Source organism: Pagrus pagrus, assembly GCF_965226575.1.
Source record: "Pagrus pagrus genome assembly, chromosome: 21".
Taxonomy (NCBI): domain Eukaryota; kingdom Metazoa; phylum Chordata; class Actinopteri; order Spariformes; family Sparidae; genus Pagrus; species Pagrus pagrus.
This window is the reverse complement of record NC_140208.1, coordinates 6,460,318-6,482,860: the sequence shown is the minus strand read 5'-3', so window position 1 is coordinate 6,482,860 and position 22,543 is coordinate 6,460,318. Positions and strand designations below refer to the sequence as shown.

At 42.5% G+C, this 22,543-nt stretch overlaps 1 protein-coding gene across 3 annotated transcripts in view; it reads right to left on the bottom strand.

The window, feature by feature from the left end:
- srcin1b (SRC kinase signaling inhibitor 1b) overlaps nucleotides 1-22,543 on the bottom strand; it is a 113,629-nt gene that overhangs the window by 15,008 nt on the left and 76,078 nt on the right. For 2 of the 3 annotated variants that reach the window (XM_084342601.1, XM_084342603.1), the window contains exons 5-16: nucleotides 20,613-20,814; nucleotides 17,157-17,286; nucleotides 15,207-15,378; nucleotides 8,412-9,352; nucleotides 8,011-8,100; nucleotides 7,257-7,297; nucleotides 3,835-3,995; nucleotides 3,547-3,722; nucleotides 3,159-3,289; nucleotides 1,734-1,881; nucleotides 678-1,002; nucleotides 32-377 (exon numbers count right to left, since the gene is read on the bottom strand). In XM_084342601.1, coding sequence (XP_084198727.1) covers nucleotides 32-377; nucleotides 678-1,002; nucleotides 1,734-1,881; nucleotides 3,159-3,289; nucleotides 3,547-3,722; nucleotides 3,835-3,995; nucleotides 7,257-7,297; nucleotides 8,011-8,100; nucleotides 8,412-9,352; nucleotides 15,207-15,378; nucleotides 17,157-17,286; nucleotides 20,613-20,814 — 2,863 coding nt within the window. Of the gene's footprint in view, nucleotides 1-31; nucleotides 378-677; nucleotides 1,003-1,733; nucleotides 1,882-3,158; nucleotides 3,290-3,546; nucleotides 3,723-3,834; nucleotides 3,996-6,964; nucleotides 6,989-7,256; nucleotides 7,298-8,010; nucleotides 8,101-8,411; nucleotides 9,353-15,206; nucleotides 15,379-17,156; nucleotides 17,287-20,612; nucleotides 20,815-22,543 lie in introns of all 3 variants that reach the window. The other variant, XM_084342602.1, reaches the window with a different exon arrangement.

The window sequence follows — 22,543 nt, the reverse complement described above, 5'->3', positions numbered from 1 at the left end:
TTTAGAGCACAGATGGTCGTAAAAAACTCACCCGACCCTCGATGTGAACCAGCCCCCTCCATACTGTTCAGCTTCTGGGCTGCCAGCTGCACTTTGCCAGGCTGCTGGTCGCTGCTGGGTGTGGTGGTGGAGGTGGTGGTGGTGGCTGTGCTGCCAGTGGTCCCAGCTGCGGGAGAAGTAGCCGTGGTGGAGGTTATTGGGATGGTGATCTGGGGCTTGGGGGGCACTGCAGGCTTGTTGATGTGCCTGGCAGCGAAGTCCAGATCTGGGATGGCCTTCATCAGCTCAGCTTGGGTCTCTTCCAGCAGGCGGTTGATGTCCTGGGCGCTGAACTGGGTCAAGCTGGCACGCTTCTCCTCCCAGTCCCGCTCTGCCGCCTGACACATATACAGATATAGACAGATGAGGAGCTGCAGCATGCAAACAGCAAACAGGCTGAGCTGGAAAAACATAATTAAGACACATTCATGCTCTGTTTTCTCTAATAAAACCTCACCTGCTGGTGTGTGCACAGAGTCTCAATAAGAAGATTAAGCACCTTTAGATGCAGTTTTAAATGTAAATGGACATTTGCCATCTGGCTCATCCTGACATAATAATGTGCATTTAGCGTTAGATTGTTCACAGCTGTATGATCAGAAAATGAAGAAAGATTCACATAATCAGCAGCTGATTACCAGTCTGACTTCGGCCGACACAGACTTATCAGCCGGACGCCGACTCGGCAGCTCGTCGAGGACTCGGTTCCTGAAGCCCATCGAAGGCTGGATGTCCTGCTCGGGGCCAGAGGTGTCGGCGTCGCTGACGGACACGGGCATCCAGTTGGCCAGGCCGGAGCTGGTGGTCAGGTCGGTGAGGCTGAGAGGAGGACTGTTGAGGATGTCCAGGTCAGAGGTGCGACTCATGTCCTCCGCTCTCTTCTGTGATTGGCTGGAGAGGTCTTCAGGGCTCTTCCACACACCCTCTGTGACTTGTCTGTACATATAGGAGGAATACAAGAGACTACAACACAGGACACCATGATGTCCTACACTGTGTTAGAGAAGCAACCTAGAACTTACAAACAATAGAAGATAAAATACACGATTTTGCAAATGAAATTCTTATTTAGGCTCGAAAAGCTTCAACATTAGAGCCATGACAGGAGATGATTGGAGAGAGATGGGGAACAACAAAGGTCTCAAACTGAAGATAGTCATGGTCATTGTTTCAAACCCCTCAGCCATCAGGGCGTTATCTCCATCATGAAATAATCTGATTACTTTTTAAACCATTTAGTCTTTTCAAAATGTCAGCAAACAGTGAAAAATAATCATCGCAAAATGGAACATTTCCTGCAAAAGCATTTCTGACTATATGTAGATAAATGTGAATGTAATTTGTTTACTTTTATTGTGAATGCCTTTGTTTACATCCTATCTTTTAAAATATTTGTACTTGTGCATATAACAAATAAAGATACAAACATTAAAACATGTAAAAGTAAGGAATCATTTTGCTATCGTACTGAAACTCAGGTATGACTTTACATCATTAAACAATTCCCATTTAAATTCCCCTATTCTTCAGTATTTATGAGTGTGAGGATTGTTAAAAGCAGCATGACTCTGACAACAGGCTCACAGAAAAGCACGATGAAAGCGTCGACAGCAGGACAGGCTGTGAGCTCACCTGGTTCAATAAGAAAATCAGACATTATCTAAGCAGACTGAGACTGTGTTTGATATCTATACCTGCGGAGCGTGCTGAGCGCATCAGTCATGGTGTTGCAGCGCTTCAGCAGGGCGTCCAGACGATGTGGCTCCTCTTTCAGAAACTTAACAGCCTCCACCTCCACCCTCAGCACCACCCGCATCTTACTCTGCAGACTGGGGAACTGGTCTGCATGGGAGGGAGGGAGAGAGAGGAGAGGGGATAAGCAGGGGAAGAATGATAGGCAGATGGATTTAAGAGAGATGTCAGAGGGATGTGTTGAGATAATGATGTGTGGAAGAATGGAGGCACAGACTGACGGAGGTATGGAGGGAGGGAGGGGGGAGGATTACAGGAAGGGAAGACAGGAGGCTGTTTCTGTCGCAGCTATTTGAAGCTACAGGATTTTCCTGTCATATTTAGGAGGAGGATTCAGTGGAGGTTGGAAAAACGAGAGGGAAGGGCATGCCGGACGAAACAAAAACAAAATCTGTGCTCGACTGTAGGCGTGTGGACGATTCACTGCCAGTGTTTTAAGATGTTGGACACTGAAATCTGTCCACCTGACTGTGAAATACTGTGATGCATTCGTAGGCGCTACGAGGACATGCTAGCAGGCAGTGGTCAGTCCGTATCTTATTATAATGGGGCTCCCGCGAGCATTGGAGTTCCTCGTTAATATTCAAGATGGAGAGGGGAAGTTAACGGGTCAGAGCAGCAGGACAAGAGGCTAAACCTGAAACTTCATGAATACCAATTTAAGTCTGAGAAAATTCATAAATATTCATCTGTGACTTTTCTTAAAATCGATGTGACACACACAGAGCATTTTAGCAAAACAAGAACCTGAGTTATGACCCAAAACTTCAACTACAGTGCAGCAGTTGAAGTCATTTCAGTACACTTATCTTTACTTGAGCGACCACAATAAGACATACAGAAAGAAGACTACTTGGATAAAAATACTGGCACTTTATTTCTGTCTACTAGACCTAACCTTGGAAATAAATGTACCTTTGCAAGCTTGACAGTGTGTGGGATTTTGTTTGCAACTTGCAATCTAATAGCTTTTGTACAACAGTGGAGGTCTATGGCACAGAGGAAGAAGATATATCCGGCTGTGACACACACAATTCTTGTTAAAAGGATCATTTTCTTGTTAGTTTTGGTCTTTTCATTGGATTTGTTGACTATATGAAACACAGACAATATCACCAGACTTATCCCTTAAAGAAAGAAACATACTTATGTATAATGAGGCAACAGCGGGGTTGGAAAGTGAGAAGAAGCCTGGCAGTAGTTTTTGAAAGCAGCTGCCCTAAAAATCTGTTGCAATTTCAGGGAAAAAGCACTCAGACAGCGAGGAGGAGGGAAGCATATCGACTGCTGAACAAACTGACAAAATGACTAGCGGAAACCCCAGAAAAGCCACAGTAATCACAGTAATCTCAACACACAATACTCACTCTTGAGCTCGGTGAGCGTCTCTCCCAGCATCCTCAGCTCTTTGCTCTTCTGCTCCACATCCTGCTCCGTCACCAGGCCGTGGTTCACTGACGAGTTCCTCTGAAGCTCCTCTACGGACTTCTCCAGATCACTGTGGAGGACCAGATCCATATCATTCAATGGCATAAAGATGATAAACTGTACAAGGATATTGATAAAATAAAAGAGGGAAAAATTGGCAAATTCTGACTTAATTCATGAAGTATCTGACCAGAAAACAAGTGACCAAGATTACGAAGCACACCAGACTTTCAATAAGATGTTTACTATATTGGGTTCTTCAGACACACTTTGGTATGACCCTTTATTTTTTGTTCTTGTTGCATCAATCTCTCGCTCTGAACTCACTGCAGCTGTTGGATGAGCAACTCCTCCTGGTTGAGGTACTTGAGTCTCTCCTCCTCCACTAGGAGGCGCTGTCTCTGGAGCGGGTCCTCCTGCGTGCGCATGGCGTCCAGCATCATGAGGCTCAGCTCCGACTCCGTCTGCCTCAGCAGGGACAAGACCGAGTCCTGGTTCTCCAGCTGGGACACAAAGACACGTCGGTGATATTACCTGCCAGTCATTTTAGTTTTACTGACTCCAAAAAGGCAATCATTCGAAAACCAGCAAATCCACGACTCTGCGTACACTCACTTGCATGTTGCGTAGCTGCGACAGCTGTTTGCGCAGTGCGTTGGTGTTCTGCTGCAGGCCCTGTAGGTGGAGCTGCATCTGCAGACGGGACACTGTCACAGGCTGGTGGGCCCCCGAGGGCGGAGGTGGCATCAGGGCCAAAGGAGCCGACGGTGTCAAAGCTGCCCGACAGAAAGCAGGATTTAAATCCAGAGAACGTTCTCTCTCAGCTTCGTTTAGAGCACAGCAGAGCTGACAGAAGTTGTCCCAAAATGCTGTTCGCAAATCAAATGCTTGAGGGAAAAGGACACATGAGAGAAACTTTGACTCTTTAGAAGCCAAATCTCCAGAGGTTTGACTCTCATGACCTCAGACGTCCATCCAATAGAAAAACAATTTGACTGGCTGAATGCATGCAGATGATTGGTTGTTCCAGGATTTTAATTCAATTCAGGACAAGTTCTATCTGTGCTGCAGGTCAAGGGTGGAGATTACAGTCTTATGTAGACTTAACAATGACAAACAGCATGGGGACAAACAGGGTCAGTAGTGAAAAACAGCATTTCACTGAATCCAAGTAGCTCTCATTATAAAAGAGTCCTCAGACAGCCTGAATGTATGAGTGTTTCCAACTCCTTTGAAATGACAATGAATGCTTTGCTCTGACAGTAATTAGGGAGTTGAGTCACACGCATCATGCAGAACGAGACAAAGGGAAGTTAACTATGAGACAATCCATCGATAACAGATAGAAGAGTTGCATTTTAAGGACACTTTCTGGACTCCTGTGTCACCACCAGACCAAGACTTTTACTGATAGTCTCTAACACCACAGCGCCGACACCTCTGCAGACGAGGTGACGAATTCCTACTTCAGCTGCAGTGTGTGTCCTAGAAACTCTGACCGCTGTGCAGGTTTTTTCACCATAATTCACCATAATTAAAGACAGCTTTAAAGGAGCGTCTGACAGGCACAGTCAGCAACACCTCTGAAACTCCTCACAGTCGCCCAAACGACTTTCTGCTGCATCACCGCTTCAGATTAAGAAGAGGAGTGTCTGATTTTAACTGCAAGATAACAGTTTGTGAGCTGCAACCGTAAGTCGATTAATCAATTTGGTGAAGGAAAATAAAATTAATCAGCAAGTACTTTGACAGTTGATTAATGGTTTCATTTGCTGGTTGTGCTTCTTAAATGTGAAGCCCTGTTCAGACTAAAGATTCACTGTGAGACGAGTTGAAACTCACAACCACTCACAATTCACGTTTAAAGGTAAATACGACCCCATGTTGTATCAGTCATGTTTACACACCGACTCCAAAGCTTTCGTCCGTCAGAAATTTCTTTGGGACAGGTTTGATTTTCAGGGTTTGTTTTGCATCCTGTCCTAACGAGCTGTGCGTGTGTCACGGACGCTGTTCAGGATCAACTGCTTCATGAAAATTAGCGATCTTCTTCTGAATGTGTGGTTCCCGTGTAGCTAGCAGCAAATCAAGCTGGACCACTGACATCCTGAAATACACCTGGAAGAGATCAGGTAATTCTGCAGCTCCTTTATCAGCAGGTGAAACTCCCCAACCTCTTGTCTTGTTTTCAGGATTGGATGGACGTACTTTTTTAAAAATCATTTTCACTTCCTGATGACGTTTTTACAGCTGTATATAATTTATGGCATCGAAAAATATGAATGACCGTACTTGCTACAGCTACATTGCTACAGATGCATTGAGGAAAATGGCAAAAAGGTGCCTGCATAGTAGGATAGATTCTGAATATTTGAAACGGTTTCAATTCTCATTTTCGGCAGATCGATAGACAGTTAGCACCTACGCTTTCTCGCTCTCTTTTCTCTCCGACAGCGAGTTGAAACGTACACATCATGGTTTCTGCCAGTGTGTCGCAAGACCAGAGTCCCACATGGCCAATGCATCATGGATTGTATTTTGAGAAAAAAAAAATCCTCTTTCCTCTGTGCAAAAAACTCATTTTGTACAGCTCACAATTTGTCACTGACTTGATCAGTGGACTTTGCTACATGGGTGATTGACTGTTCGAACAGATGATGTGCCCTACCTGGAACCACACCGGCGTTTGCCATCTTGAGCTCAGACAGCGCAATTTTTCCCTGCAATGCTCTAAAACGGTTTTGTCTCGTCATAAATCTTTGGTCTGAACTGGGCTTTCAGATTTTGCTGCTTTTCTTTGTCATTTATTACAGTACACAGGGAGTCTTTGGGTTTTTAGACTGTTGGTTGGACAAATGGAGCAATCTGAAGACATCACTTTGAGCTCTGGGACATTGTGATGAGTATTGTTCACAATAGTTTGACATTTCATAGACTAAACTATCAATCTCTAAAACAACCAGCAGATTAATTGATACAGAAAATTATAGTCAGTTGCAGCCCTATTTGAAGGAAATTTGATCTTAACATGAGAAAAATAGAAACATAAAGGGCTGAGATAACAGGTCTTTAAAGTTTTACTGAAATGATAGCAGAAATAAATGTTAATAAATAAAACCAGTCCACAGAAAAGTCAATTTTAAGTTGAAACAGATTTAAAATATCAAGGCGTATCTTTAATATGACATAAGATGAAATAATTTGAATGTTTGTGCACAATCAGATAACAAGAAAAAAATAATTAAAAATGTAAAATCTCTTCCTTTTGAAAACTTCTGAGAACCAGCGACTCAAACTGAACATTATCAAAAGACATCACATCATGTTGCCCTTATTCAGCTTTCAAAACATGCAGTCATCAGCATGTCTGTGGCTGCAGCGGTTTTATATTTCATTATTGAAGAGGTGTGAGCACAGCCAATTATTTTTTAAGAGTGCCGACATATTTTCAAAAGCACACTGGACTGTTTGAACACAGAACATGTCTGGCTACTAAAAATAACTCAGTCGGAGTGAAAAAAAAAAAACTAACAGGAAAACCTCAACAAAACAGCGTGTTTTTGTTTCAGAATGAATGTAACTCGAATGATTTCTTATTCCAGACGACAGAAAACAAGCAAGAAGTGAAGGACGCCAGCTGAGAACTAGCTGGGTCCTTCAAGACAACACACACAAACACACTTTAGGAAGCTGAGGACACGGGGGGTAGACGAGGGAACGGGTACCAGACATTTCACATAGCTACCTTTCTTTTTTTTAGTTCGTCCAGCTAAAACAAGAAGCATGAGCACCAGTTACACAGCAGCAAAAGCCGGCACATACAGTACGAAGAAGCTTGCAGAGTCAGCCATTACAATCACATATGAGGCACTTTAAGAATTATGCAGAGAAAATGAAATAGCGGCAGCTCCGTGAGTGGAAGAAGAGCCAATTTATGTGGCTATCAAACAGGCAGCAGTGGGGAGCAGTGACAGCCAGTGATAGGAAACAGTTTGTCTTTTTTTTTTTTCTTTCTCTTTTTGGTGGTGTGCACTTACTGTCAGTTCCCGAGCAGTCGCTGGCTGACTCAATCTTCTCCCTGGAAGAGGCAAGTGTTAAAGTACTTAGAGCCAGAACACACTATCGACTCAGCTACTGAGAAGCTGCTGATATATGGTGGAAAATGTGGGAAATATATGTGCTGCTCGCGACTTCATTCATGACATACTTCCTGGTGTGTGTGTGTGTGTGTGTGTGTGTGTGTGTGTGTGTGTGTGTGTGTGTGTGTGTGAGTCTGAAACCCTCTCTCGTTATTCACTCTTCCCTACATGATCAACAGTAGTTGGCAGTAAATTAAGATTTTGTACGTGAACCACTGAATGAATCACTGACAGGTGCTGTGTTGCTTTACAGGCCTCGACAGGCACAGCTACAAGGTTGCCATTGGCAACCATTTTGGGTAAATCTTGGCCTTTGACATTAATGACAGAAAAACATGCAGCCAAAAATAAATACACAACCCATACTTATATTACATATATGCCCCTATATCAAGACTGATGCTGCCATATCTCACTTGTAAGACAATATATGATTATTACATGGAGATATAGGTTCATATAATCATATCATGTATATATGTATAGTTTGCATATTACACATAATTAATAAAAGTACATATATGTTGTATGTATTAATAATTATATATGTGACATATATGCCAAAATGTAATTTACATACATTTTGTACACGTGTGTGTGTGTGTGTGTGTGTGTGTGTGTGTGTGTGTGCGTGTGTGTGTTTATGTCTTACGGGCTTTCTGCCTCAGGCGCTCTGCTCAGAACTCTCTGCAGTAGCCCGGTCAGACTTGCTATCTGCTTCTCCATGGCCTCCATACGCTCCCTGCACCACACACCATAGACACACACAATACTCAGAACAGATGTCGGACATGTTTTTTACATAATTCATACTGAATACTATAACAGGTCTCCCTGTGAGTTCTCCTCTGAAGTCCAAATCATCGCATTCTGGTTTTACTAACGTTCTACAAAGCGTCCCAACTTCTGGATGCATAAATATTGTTGTGTTGTGCTAAACATGTATCTACAGGGAGTAAACATATACATCGTACTCAACATATGCATATCACAGTCATACTCATGAATAACAGCACGCATGCAGACACACTGTATGTGTTGACGGCCTCCTACCTGGTCTCTGTTTCATTTCCTAACAGAGGAGATCCGAAGCCTCCAGCGCTGCCTCCCTCCCCTCCAGGACCGGCCATCAGGCAGAGCTGCTCTGAGGTCAGACCCAGCCCTGAGCCCTGGCCCCGGGCTTTGGGGCTTTCCCCAAACACTGATGAGGTCACTGAGTCCCTTCTCAAACTCTGCCTCCCAGGGGAGCCCCGCCCGGGCATGGTGCCTCCGTACGAATCCCTCATCTCGGGTATCTTCTGTGGGGAAGAAGGAGGTGGCACCCGCAGCCCCATCGCCAACATGGACGCAGCATAGGCATCATTATAAAGCGGTCCTCCTGGTCTGTAGAGAGCACCAGATTCCATGAGCTCTCCTTGTAAAGCAGCTGCTGTATAGGAGGTGAGTGAACGCATTGATCCAGCACCTCCTCCTCCTCCTCCACCTCCCCCTCCTCCTCCTCCACGGCGGTATAAGGACCCATAAGGGTCTGCTCTGGCTGGTAGAGGGGAGTGAGGACCTCCTGCCAGACTCAGCCGACTTGGGTCTGGACCCAGAGAGTAGGGATCCGCATAGATCCCCCCTCCCCCACGTTCGTCTCCCCGCAGCAGCACCATGCTCCTGGACCCCCCCACTTCATCGTCAGGCTTCACGTCCCTGCGCTCCAGGATGGCGCTGGAGGAGGCGACGAAGGCCTGCTGGGTGTGATGGGGCTGGTGGAGCTGTGGTTGCTGGTGGGGAGAGGAGTGGTGGGACTGGGAGTGCGGGTGCGGCAGGGAGTGGGTGTGGTGGGGCGGCCCTGCGTAGGAAGAAGGCCTGCCACCGCTGTAGAGGAGGCGAGCGCGGGACGGTGAGGCTTGAGGGGACGCAGAGGACGATGAATGCTGGGAAGACATCGGTGGGTTACTGAGGCGGCGGTTGGGTGGAGAGTCCTGTGGTGCGTACACCATCTCCCTCTATAAATAAATAAAAACAACAGATATAGAACTGAGATAGTATCACAGAGCAGGAAATCATTCCTAACTCGGAAAGAATTTGACCTAAGAGTAAAATTAATCAAGTTTTTTCAATTAGAAAATGAACCCTCTCGTTTTCACATTCTGTGGGATGAGAAAAATGTATTGATGACAACGAGCTTATTAAAAGATCTTTTTAACAGAGAACATGGAGCTTTGCAACAGTGATGATTTGGGTCTGTAACAGCCACTAGTTTCAGCAGTAATAAATCAAACTTTGATCACTCTCACAGCTCCTTTTCATCTACAAACCAATGAGATAATTATTTTCTCCCCCAACTGTGAGGGCACACAAGTTAACAGGGAAGTATAGTTTAACAGTAAATTAAACAGTTATGGATGGATGAAGTGTCTAAAGCCCCACAGAAGGTTTGCTGCTTACAAAGATTATTTATAAAACACAAGCAAGATGTGTTGCTAACAAAGGAACTGTTGAAAAATGTGACTGGATGGAACTGAAAAGATATAACACAGTCCAATTATCTTCTATTGTTGTTTAAGTCCTATTGTAAGCTTACCAGTGTTTAAAGCCTTAAGCCAATATAACAATTTATATCATGAGGAGATTCAAGCAATTCATTCAAGTTTATTTCAAGGTTTATTTTTTTGGAGACAGGTCTCTGTAAAGATGTCGTACAGACAGGTCTCTGTAAAGATGTCGTACAGACAGGTCTCTGTAAAGATGTCGGACAGACAGGTCTCTGTAAAGATGTTGTACAGACAGGTCTCTGTAAAGATATCGTACAGACAGGTCTCTGTAAAGATGTCGGACAGACAGGTCTCTGTAAAGATATCGTACAGACAGGTCTCTGTAAAGATGTCGGACAGACAGGTCTCTGTAAAGATGTGGTGGAGACCTGTTGTACTTTGGGAGAAACCAAACGAGAAATCACCCTGAAAAACTTAAATAAAAAAAAAATAAAACACTGAGCAAACTTTTATTCTATGCCTACAGATATCTGCAGTCATATGCAGATTGTTGTTGGTCAATTAGACATGTAGGTTCAGTTTCCTCTTGAAATTGTATGAGATTTGCTATTTTTAGAAATAAGAAAATTTGACAAATGACCGAAAAACTAGCCATTAAAAAAAACTTAATGTCGCAGTTTACTGTAACATTTTACAGCAATTCATAGACGCAGTTTTAAGATTGACAGGAAAGACTCTAAATTGCCCCCCTAAGTGCGCCTTAAGTTGCACTTGATAGCTTATTGATGGACTGAGTATGAAGGGATTATCTTTTGGCATCAATCCCAAATGTCAGAGAGAAAGGCAAAACAATGCGGAGCAGAGCAGCAGAGTGTAAGTGAAAGCCCTGCGTCAGAGGACACCAGCTAAGAGTTATAGATACACCGAGGACACACAAAAGAGGAAAACACTGTAATTGCTCGTGATGCACATAGCTGTCTTCTGAAGACGATGCAAAGTGAAAAACCAATATTTCTACATAATAACCCTTAGGTCTCTGACAACAACACCCTGTGGACAGCCTCGCAGCAGACTAATGACTCTAGTGTCATCATGTTTCATCTTGTATCTTAGCAACAGCCTTGTATCGACACCATCGTTTAGCCGAGCTGAAGACATAAAGACATTTCTCTCCACCTCCAAGACCCCCTGAAGTCACAACACGTCTATCGCAGGTACACATCCCCAAAAGGTTCGTCCCATGGCGGCATTCAAATGTGGCCTCCCGCCGAGGGAAATCTGCCAATCAATCTCATCCTTAACCACTTCCCGTCCGCCAGTTGCCAGCTCAGATGGACTTCAGTAATCCCGGTCACGCTTTTGTGGTGTGCAATCATGGAATAATCTTGGCTCTGCTGGCTGGGGTTCAATAAGCTCATACACACACATGTCCTCACCGTTCACCTTGATATTGGCAGAGGCAGCAATGTGCCTGACACACATAAAACTCAAGGTAAGCCAGCCGTTTTGATAAGGCTGTAAAATGCTAGGAAGGTTTCAGAGCTATGGGCGCAACCTGAAGACGATCCCGTGAGAGAGACTAACAGCTGACCTCCAAAACATTAGCAGGCAGCTGTGAATAGCACACAAACACTGGCAGGCTGAAAAGCAATCACACACATGAGCATGTAAACAAAAGGCCCCAGGGGTGTTTGATTGACGGCAACGAAAATGACAAATGTGTCAAAAATGCCGTGCCGTCGACAGCGCTCACATCAGCTCGGCTATTTAACATGCAGATTCATTTTTCACAGCGTGCGTGCTGCATATGTCTGCTTTTCTGTAATGTAATTTATCTGGTTTATAATTTATTTTATTCCATAAAAGCAGCATTCTCTAACTCTTTAAATTACCGCTCTCTCATTTCCATAATCACAGTGTAATTAGACGGCAACAAAATGCACAGAAAACACTAACAGGGCAAAACTGAAAGACATCCGGCACTCTGTCTGTGTACTGGTAATGGTTTACTTTGCTACAGCTGCAACCAAATGCATACAGCATTAGTAATCATGCTAATCAGGCTGATGTTCATTCTGCCAGCAGCTGATTGATGAATTCAGATAAGCTACTGAACAGTTAAGGGGGATGCAAAGTAGGGGTGTCACCTGGGCATTAATTAAGGAGTTATTATTAAAGTACAAGGTACATTATTCGTCGTTATACAACACAGAGTTGCATAACGAAATGGAAGTTTGTAAACTCCTTCATGCTACATAAATAACAGAACATATGGACAGTTGTTTATATACAAATATACATAAACGAGTAGTGCATCTTTTGAATCTGCGTCTGGGTTTAAGTAAGCAGCATCTTCACATCAAAAGTTCGACAGCAGGTGAACACTGTCCATCAACTTTGACTGTACGGATTTCCTCGTGTGAGTGCGCCCTTAGGCATGCAGGAAAAAGACAAGGTAACGCCTAGAGATGGGGCTGACCATGTGTCTGTGTAATGTAATCTATTTTTAAAACAGACTTCATAAAATTGGTAAAAAAAAAAAAAACTAAATCAAGGTATCAGTATTGAAATTCTTTAAACTAGTCCTTGGGGTCAGGATTCTCCTTATCCACGTTTCTTTAAGTAAAACTCTAAATTTAAATAAACTCAACCACAGCAACAGTTCATTTTTCAAAGGTTATATACTCCACTTAGGGATTTCCCAATTATCCAAAGATACAATTCAAAACAAAGAAGTATCCCCAACCACAGTTCAATTAACTCACAAGCTCCAGAGGCTGTTAAGAAGAAATGTTCACCAGGCTGCTCCTGCCTCATGTTACCGAGTGTGGCATTATTAAGCAACTGTCGAATCCTCACAGTTTTTCTGCCGACGATGTGTTCTCTGCTGACATAACTTGGCGTGGCCACAAAAAAATGCTGCCACACCGATCCAGAGAAGCAAGAGGATTTTCCAGTTTTGTTCCTCCTGTATCTTTGACTGCAGCATTCTTGACAAGTTGAAAAATGCACCTGCAGGCAAAATACTCCGACGATGACTGTGTCACCTTTGAGGTGTTTTGTTTTCTTCAGACACACACTGGATTTGCGCAAGTAGGTGAGGTTGGAAATCCAGCTTTCAATGAGCAAAATGGAAAACTAATTTTGATCGATTTTAATCCCATAACCCCACGATAAAGATAAAGGAGGAGAATAAAAGAAGAACTCCTTTAAAGACATTTCAAAACATTGTTGCTACCACCTGCATCTACATGCCAAGAGGGCTACCCAGCGCTGAAACAACTTAGTTGAGTCACCAAAAAGTTGATCACCCGAAAAATAAACATCAACATGCTTTATAATAGTCAGGGATACCACAACTTTTTTGAACAATGGATTCAAACATACTGATTGATGGGTCAGTTTCTATGACGTCCTCCTGCATCATCAGTACAACACAGACCCACCCGGGTAAAATAAAACTCCTGAGACTGACAACGAGCCGTGCAGCACTTCACCTTTTTGTCTATTCAAGCTTTCTGCTGACACAAATAGCTCAAGAACAAATTCACTGATGATGACCATTATCATATGTTATTATTAGAGACTTGTATTTTACTGGAGGGCATAGTTAATGTGTGGTTTCTATATTCCACTCACTTTTTTAATGAGGAGTTGCTGAAATAAACCAATATGACCTAAACACAGCACTGCAACGCCTGTTTAGTCCGAACCTGAGTTTGATTGACAGTCTTCCAAAATGGACCAAAACAAACGGAGAAGCACAGCAGGGTTGAAAATGTTTTCTTACACAACAGTAGTACAAGTATAGCTCATAATAAGTGATGACCGATCGACGGCCTGTTTTTGCTATAAATTGTTGTTTATTGTTGTTGTGGGAGTGATGAGGACACATGCAGCACAGACAGATTGCACAAAAATTCATTGTAATTGAATAAAATTATAGCTTCACAGCCCAGAGAGTGATATAATTATTATTCAGGCCAAACACATAATTTCCTCAGTTTTGTAACCGCTGGTTTGAAGTCATTTGTTTGCTGTTTTTCTGTTATGAGTCATTGTAAACTAAATATACAGGTTTTAAACTAAAACATTGTTTGTAATTTCACTTTAATCTTTATTTATGTGTTGCTTTTTTTAGTTTTTATTGTCTTTTAAATGCAGGTTTAGTTTTATCTTAATATCTTATTTTTAATGTTTTTCTATGCCCCTGTAAAGCATTTGGAAAAGCCTCGTGTCTGAGTGGTTATATACAAATAAACTTGTTTTACCTTATGGACCCAAATGATTAATCAAAGGAAATATAGCAGATTCAACATAAAATGACAATAATCAATGGCTGCAGTGCTGCTGCTGTAAACCTGTGTAGCATTAAACCTCTGGTAAACGTGATGTTAAATAAGCAGCGTTTTTGACGGGAAGTCGGACCATCTCCATCCGTGATCGTGCCGACCATAATAGATATTTTTTTACGCCAAACCACGATGTTGTTCTTACCCTAACCAACTGGTACTGTGCCTAAACCTAAGCAGAGCATTGTAAAAGAAAGAAATACGAAATTTGTGGTGATTGATTACCTTTACATTTAAAAAAAATATCCTTGAACCACATCAAGCCGACCACGTGCATGTGTGTGTCCTCATGCGTTCAGGTGACTAGTTTTGAAGCCTTTTTTATTAAGTGCAGTACATTTTCCATTTGCCAATACTTTTACTGCGCTGATCCCGCTCTCCCACCATGACCCGGTCCTCAGATGAACTGGATAGCAGTCTATCAGCTCTGACTGGTGTTTATGTCATTTTACAGGCTGTCGACATCCGGTCGAGTCAGCACCAATGATGTGAAGGACTGGCGCTGGTCCAAGAGCAGCACTGCTGGAGTAAGGTCACATGACTCACTCGTACGCTCTCAGCCGACTTCTGCTTGGACGCATTATGTAATGCAAAATAGTGTTTGTAAACACACGGATATAATATCAGTGTGACGTGGGAGAAGGCTGCTGGTGTGGGGCAGAATATATAACAATTTTCAAGGCGAATTACAAAAAATGGATGATGTGGTCGGTTGCTATCTGCCGCCGCCAGAAAGACACAAGTGTTTGTCTCGCTCTTTAATCTATGAGTCATAAGACGGCAGAATGAATCGGTGATGAAGGAAAAGGTGACTGTGACTAAAGGAGGATCCTTTTCTTGGCATTTCAGCATTGAAATACTACACAACTCATACGGGTGAAGAGTCAGGAATACTGAACAACATCTCACCTTTCTCTTCTCTAAGGGACTGTGCTGAATCATATTTGCACTCACACAAAGGTGGCTGAATAAAATGACACTAAATATGTGCACACACGAGCACCAACACTCACCCGCAGGTCTCCATTAGCCAGGTGTGGGTTGTGGTGTCCAGGGTAGGTGCCGTAGATGGGCTCTTTGCAGTAAATCTTAATTACGCAGCGGTCCTGAACGTCCCGCGGGTCCTCCAGCTCGTAGAAGACGTTACGGGTTTCATCTTTGATCAGCAGAGCCGTGCTGGGAGACCTGAACATCAATAGTCATCAAAACAAAAACAGAAATAATCAAAATGCTGATAAAGAGTAGATGCAAAGACAATTTCAGCAGCTATTACCCGCTAATAATCAGTGATATACATTCATTTAAAGACTAAGAGAGGAATCAGGAGCCTCTTTAACTGCATGAAGCGCCTGTAATGAGAGAATCTATCTCATATTGAACTCATCAGAAGTGTAATATTCACTAAGTGTGAGTTTAAGAGAGGCCTGCTGACGATAACAATGTGAACTGAATGTATCGCAGAGCAGTTTCAGAGCAGATTAAACAGATAATCGAGAATTAACACCCTGATGAAAACTACTGAATATTGATTTTGTCTCGTACACAAACTTGTTTAACAGTTTAACATTACATCTGAGCTTAAAGTCAAACTGAAGTTCATTTTCAACAAGAAAACAATGGTATGTTTTGACTTTTTCACTTATTTAGTCAACATGTCACTGCCAAAAAGAAGACATTTAAATTCAGTCTATGTTTCTGCAGTGATAGCACCCTGTGCTGCTCCCATCTCTGATTTGAGCACTTACTACTACTTACTCTGATAAGAGCTGAGGTCACAGACTACCTGTTGCTGGGAGCGTTACAGTCTGGTCGTTTGCCAGCTCCACATCTGCAGCCATGGAGGGAAGCCAACTAACACTAACCCGGCCCTCCTCCTTTGTATAATGTGTATCGATCACTGCAAGTGTGCAGGGACTGCAGATGACTCAGCAGGTGTTGAAATAACCAGGGTTGGGAGGGTTACTTTAAAATTGCATTCCAACACATTTACTAATTACCTCTTAAAAAATGTAGTCAGTAACATATTCCAAGTATCACAATATGAAAGTAAGGTAATTTGATTACTTTCGGATTACCTCAATAAGAAAAATATAATAATATAAATAAGATAACTTTGATTTAAGCTTAATAATGAGTGTGTTTTCTGTAAAATACTGTAATCCTGTTAGCAATCTTGTTTTTTAATGAATGTATCTGTAATCTAATTACACCTTTTGTTGTGTAAGTACATAATCCTGTTACATATATTCAGTTAGGCCGGGTATTAATAAACAAACAGTAACACCTCGGGTTGATCAGTGTTGAAGTTAACAAGCTAGGCTATGTACCTTCCACTTGCTCCACCGCTTGTTAGCTTAGCTTGCTAGCTTCCACGTCCTAGGTTGAATACAAATTAACAGCAAAATGGATCCTCTCAAATATTGATTGCTGTAAAGGGACAGATCACATCCATAGCAAAACTGTATGAGCGCAGATTTTTGTGACAAATTTACAACCTACCAATTTTACCTACCTACCGCTTCCCTACTTTTTCGGAGTCAGGGATGTATTACAGTTTATATTTCCTCTCACAAACAAGAGAAACGTTCACATTCCAGCTTTACTTTAACTTATCGTCTCATGATTTTTAAGCCTTGACTCTAAAGATGAGATTTTATGGATATTCACTTGTGAGCTGAAAGATGCTATTTCACAGCTGCTTTGGCTTTATTGATTTTCGCCTCCTTGTTTGATTCTTTCCTGCTTTCATTCTCCGTCTGTTTATAAAAGTTATTATTTTTATTTCTGTGCCTCGGGAAGAAATTTCAATGTGTCACTTAAACTGCTCACCTCGCGACTGATTGATAAAACCTGCAGTACAGCACTGAAGATGTTCACAAACATCTAGGCCAATCAATGAGCATGTAAACAGTTCAATAACTTGTGTATTTACAATGTATGTGTTTCATGTAATCCATGCGTACCTGAGCATGGCCATGGTGAGCCTCTGGGGGAACATGTGCACAATGAGGGCCCTCAGAGTGTCCAGGCTGGTCAGCTCGTGGGTCAGGTGCACCCTGCGAGTCTCCTCTCCAAGCTGGAGGAACAAGATCCCTGCATTTATGGATGGGGAGGAGCAATGAGGGAGATCCAAGATGGTTAAAGGGGTGGTGATGAAAACAGAGAGTGGAGGGACAATTTTCACCTCAAAATATCAGTGTCTCTGTGCCAGCTGAGCGTGGAGAAGAGTCAACTCAATAAAACCCATTTCTCACACATTTCAGCCATTTTAACACTAAACATATCTGGCAGTCAGTCAGGATTCACAGAACCGTAGTTACATACATAACACTTGTTTTAATGTGGTGCAAATTGGCTCCTGTTTCCCCTCACCACTACAACTTCTAATCCTCCTGTTTGCACGCTCTCAATTTTTCTTCTTTGCAAAATAAAACTCCAAACTTGCTGCTGACTTGACTCGTGTTTTCGCCGAGATCCAAAATATTTCAACACTGTTAAATTATGGGGTTTTTTTGGCTGCTGCCAACACCTGCATGACACTAGCATGACCTGGATAGCACACATACAGACAAAAGCTACATTGGAAAGATGTAGTATGGGGAGCGCTTGCTTATTGGCAAGTGTTGGAGGGACGTTGCCATCTAGTTGACATCTTGCACGTTGAGATTTTTGATGATTAATCATCAGCAATATGGATATAAAGACAAAGTGTGTAAATATAAGCATTAGAACAAGTAAACAGGTACATCACTTCACTGTAATGCAACCTTTAAAACCAGAAAAGACAACATTTATCATGATATCATGTAAATATAATATATTGCCCTGCCTTAACTGCCTTTGAGGTATTGGTTCATGAGGCGAAAGAATTTCTTGTAACTTCTGCTAACCAACATCATTCTTCACTCTGATCCGTGCCGTGGATCGTATCACACCTCCACATATAAAGCCTCATGAAACGACACATAATTATCATCCACCTGGAAGCTGCAAGTGTAAAATACCACCAGTGTCGAGTGATAGATGTCTTACAGAACAGTTTAAACACCAAAGAAAAGGTGGCACATGTTGCTTAAAACCTTTTCCTTTAAAAAAAAACCCAGAAAATAGCTATTTTTAGCTTTGTGCGGTTACATGACACATTTAAATTGCCATACGCTGACACAAATTTATAGTATTCTACATGGATATATTATTACTAAAGCTTCAACATTGTGCTGCTGCATAAAAATGAGAAATTCTTAACAGATGCTCTGCCAAGAATCACAATCAATCATTGGTTGCATTTTGATTTTATAACTCCTGCCGCCTCCTCCTCCTCCTCCTCCTCCTCCTCCTCCTCCTCCTCCTCCTCCTCGTATGTGAGATAGATACTTTAAAGCAGCAGATGATTTCGTTTTCGCAAAAGCCATTAATCAAAGACGACAGGCAGCTTGGCAGCATCATTTGGAAGCATTAGACAGCTCTGTTTATATTTAGCGTTCATATAGGCAGTGGACCGAAGTCTGACTTTGACTCCACACTCAGAGGGTTACGTCCGGTTTACTAACACTTGATGCCTTCAGTCGACCCAAATAAGTGATTCCCTGAGAGAGGACGCTGCTTTACAGTCACTACTAATGTGTCCTGTCAAAAACATCAAAGAAGATTAATAGTTTTCATGCATGAGCACGTCCAGTGTGCGATTGGCTCCCAACTTGTCAATCAAAGTGATGTCAATAGACCGGAGATATCCACAGTCATCAAGGCTGATAGTGAAAATGAGGGAACATTAACTTGAGCTGCCCTCTAAAAGTGGATGAATTGAATCATCAGTTGAAAAGCCACTGCTTCAGAGCGCTGAATGTTATCAGTCGAATCACTGGCCTTTTGTTTCACAGTCTCATTGTTCCCAGAGCGACACGGGAAACCAACATGGCAGCTTTTCTACACGACACTGTATCACAACAATCTCACTGTGATAGAGACAAGTGATGGAGAAGGAGGAGAGAGCAGCGTGACTCAGGAAGTTGTGTCAAACCATTTCCTCTGCTGCCGAAACTGCAGTGTGAGTCTTGCAGGTGAAATGTGTAAAAACAACATGACATGAGGCTGTTATAGGAGGGCTGTGAGGAGCTGCTGCTCTGCAGGTGAGTTAGATGAAGCTTCCAGAGTGTCAGCAGAGGTCATGATTAATAAAGTTTTGTTGAAAATTCTAGTTTAGCCGTATTGATTAACCAGGCCTGTGTTCCAATATTTATCCTACCATACTCGTCAAGATGCCAGAAAAAGATGTCCCAGTAAATCCTACGTCCTGCAGAAATCCAAAAATATCTAGATGTCCTACTGCATCCAGTCACAATTTGCAGTATGCAAGCCGGCATGCTTGTCTGGCTATTCTTACCCACAATCCCCTGAAGGACGCAGAGCGCACACAGATGAAAGCTGTGCTCCAAATCACATACATTTTGTTATTACTTAAATTTTTTGCACTACCAACTGTGCTGCATGTTTGAGCAAGAGTCAAAGTGAAAGGTAGGAAGTCTCAGTTGTTGACTGCATGCCACATAATGTACTTTAAAGGCAGCTGCAGCACATTGAGAAATTAAAAAGGAATAGTAAGTGCTTCAGGAAGCGGCTTAAGAGTCGACAGGCGAGCTCTGTGAGTAGTGCTTTGAGCTGAATGCTAACATCAGTATGCTAACATGCTCACACTGATAATCTGAACGCGATGTTAAGCAGGTACTGTTGATACCTGCGTACCTACATCTTGATCATTTAGTGATTAGCATTAAACAGTGGTGCTAAAGTACATGTCATTAGTTTCAAGGTGTATTTTTATTTTAAATGTTTAAGAAGCTCTGTGGCGCTCGAGGAAATGTTCAAGTGTTCAAGAAATCATCAAGTTTAAGACACTGAAAGTGACTGCCGGACTTAATGGCAATCCTTCCAATAGTTGTTGGGTCATTTTCACTTTCACCAAATCACTCAGGGATTCACAACTTCTCCCAGTCCATGGTGTGGATCTTCCCCCAAAAATCATGTATAAACTTAATTCATTTTTAAGTTATGACTTTTTTTAAATGTAGCTCAGAGGCCCTTCAATAAACTTCAATAAATCATAACTAAAAAGGTTTTGGAGGGCAGCTACAGGATTTTGCAAGGTCGCATGAAGTATTTACGTGAATTTTTTCATGAAAATTTAGACATGAACTGGCAGGTCCAAGGTGAGTTCCCAGAAATCTTAATAGACGACGATATAGAACTGAAACCTAATACGCTAGCTAACTCTTGCATTTGTTAATATGTTGTACTTGAAGGGTTTGAGTGATTCTCGGCAGGCTTCTACTGTAGCTGATCTGACAGATGGACCCATATGGCGTCTCAGTGAAGGTCATAAGAAACAGTGTAGATTTTTTCCTTAAAAACGCTGGCCTGACCTGGCGCCCGCAGCTTTGCCTGGCTGGATGAGCGAGCCAGCGGCAGGCTCTGGCGAAGCCGGTTCATCCGGTTAAAGCCGATGGGGATATCGGGCTCCGACATGGTCTCTAGATGTTCCGCTGACGCGAAGGATACCCTGCTGGCCTGGTCAGCGAGAGCCGGTTGTGTTGGGCTGAGTCGTGTCACACGTGGCGTGCGAGTCTGCAAGACACAAGATAAGAAGTTAGGAGGGAAAAAACGGGTAAAGAGAGAGAACAGTTGATGGTGAGAGATTTAATCCTGCCGTGATGGCCTCCCTTTCTCTTCCTGTGTGGATATTGAGAGTCATTGGTGCAATACAATCGAGGTGTGTAAGCTACTGTTAGACATATATGGCTTCAGATGTTAATGATTAATTAATTAATTGCAGTTAAGAATTTACAGGTGCCTTTTGTAAGAAATCTGCCATCTGTTGAATTCATTATCGAAACAAAAAGGGGGCAGTATATCACCATAGCAACTGTTAACTGCTGCCTACTGTTGTAAGCTCAGTTAGCCGTGCAGCTAGCGGCCCAGACTGTGAGCTCAGAGGACCTGAGACAAAATACTGGTTAAAGAAAATGCAATTAAATTAAAATACAAGTAATTCTATACAAACTGATGACATTTTTAGCCATTGAGTGGCCCCAGTATGGGTTGGATTTTGCTGGGACAGTTGTTGAAGAGCTGCACAATTAAAATGAAGTCATGCTGTGTTCAGTATCAGGTAACTTCATGTTTATTTTATCTGCTCTTTTAACTCTGAATGTATCCTCCCCTGATTTTGCATCAAACATAGATCAAGCCAGTGGTTTAAACCGTTTAAAACATCAAACATATTTCACATGCTTTATTATCAACTGAAAGTCAGTATCAATGAAGAAAACAGGTTAATATATGCATCCCTAATTGCCTTGTAAAATAAGGCATTTTAAATTTGCACAAATCCTACAGTGTGCCTTGGATTGTTTATGAAGGAGACTTGCATTTTATTTTATTTTTTTCCTATCAAGATTTTATTCTATACAGTGCAATGAGTTTACAAGATGGAGAATAGCAGAATAATCAATGAGTTGACACCCCAAAAAAACAGGAGAACGCACAAACAAAAGAAACACAAAATGGCCCCAGGAAATCGATGCAAAGAAACAAAACAGCGACTGGAAAAGACTACACGCAGACAAATAAACAGTTTACCTCAGACAATGCAGCCTGTACATCTTCCTCTACCAACAGAGGCTCAATAAAAATGACTCTGAATCCTGGAGATAAATTTAGAGCGTCTCGAAAGAGCAGCACAGCCACTGGGTTAAATAAACCGACGATATTAGAGTCTGAATCCGCCCAGACTGCCCTCAGAATAGTCCACCTGCATTAATGATGACGCACAAAAACTATTGAACAGCACTTCAATTAAAGTTTCAAAGAAGGAAAGAGGAGCGTGTAGAAATGACGATAAAAACTGGGCAGGCAGCAGTGAAATGTTTCTGAAGAAAGACAAAATAAATGGATGTTACTCTGCAGAGTGCTCTGGCCTCGAGCAGACGACAGCGAGCTGCCTTCAACCGATCCGTAAAGAACTGAGTGAACTCGAGCATTGTAATGACAACAACAAAGCCAAACCCGATCGCGGCAGCTTCTATCTGTAATGCAGATTACCAGATATTTCACCTGTCCAATTTGAACCACTGGGGAGCCCAAATTGTGAAGGACCTCTCATTACAGCACTACCAGGAGCTGCTGCAGCAGGTTGGCTTTTAATGAATCCTCACTGACAGACATTTTCCAGCCCAAAGAATACAGTAATGAGCTCCCACAGTGCTATGTGAAGCCAGCTCCGATTGCCTTCTGCGTCTGTGGTCTTTGCTTAGTCCTCGCGAGCGCTATACGGTTGATTTCTGGAGGCTACAAC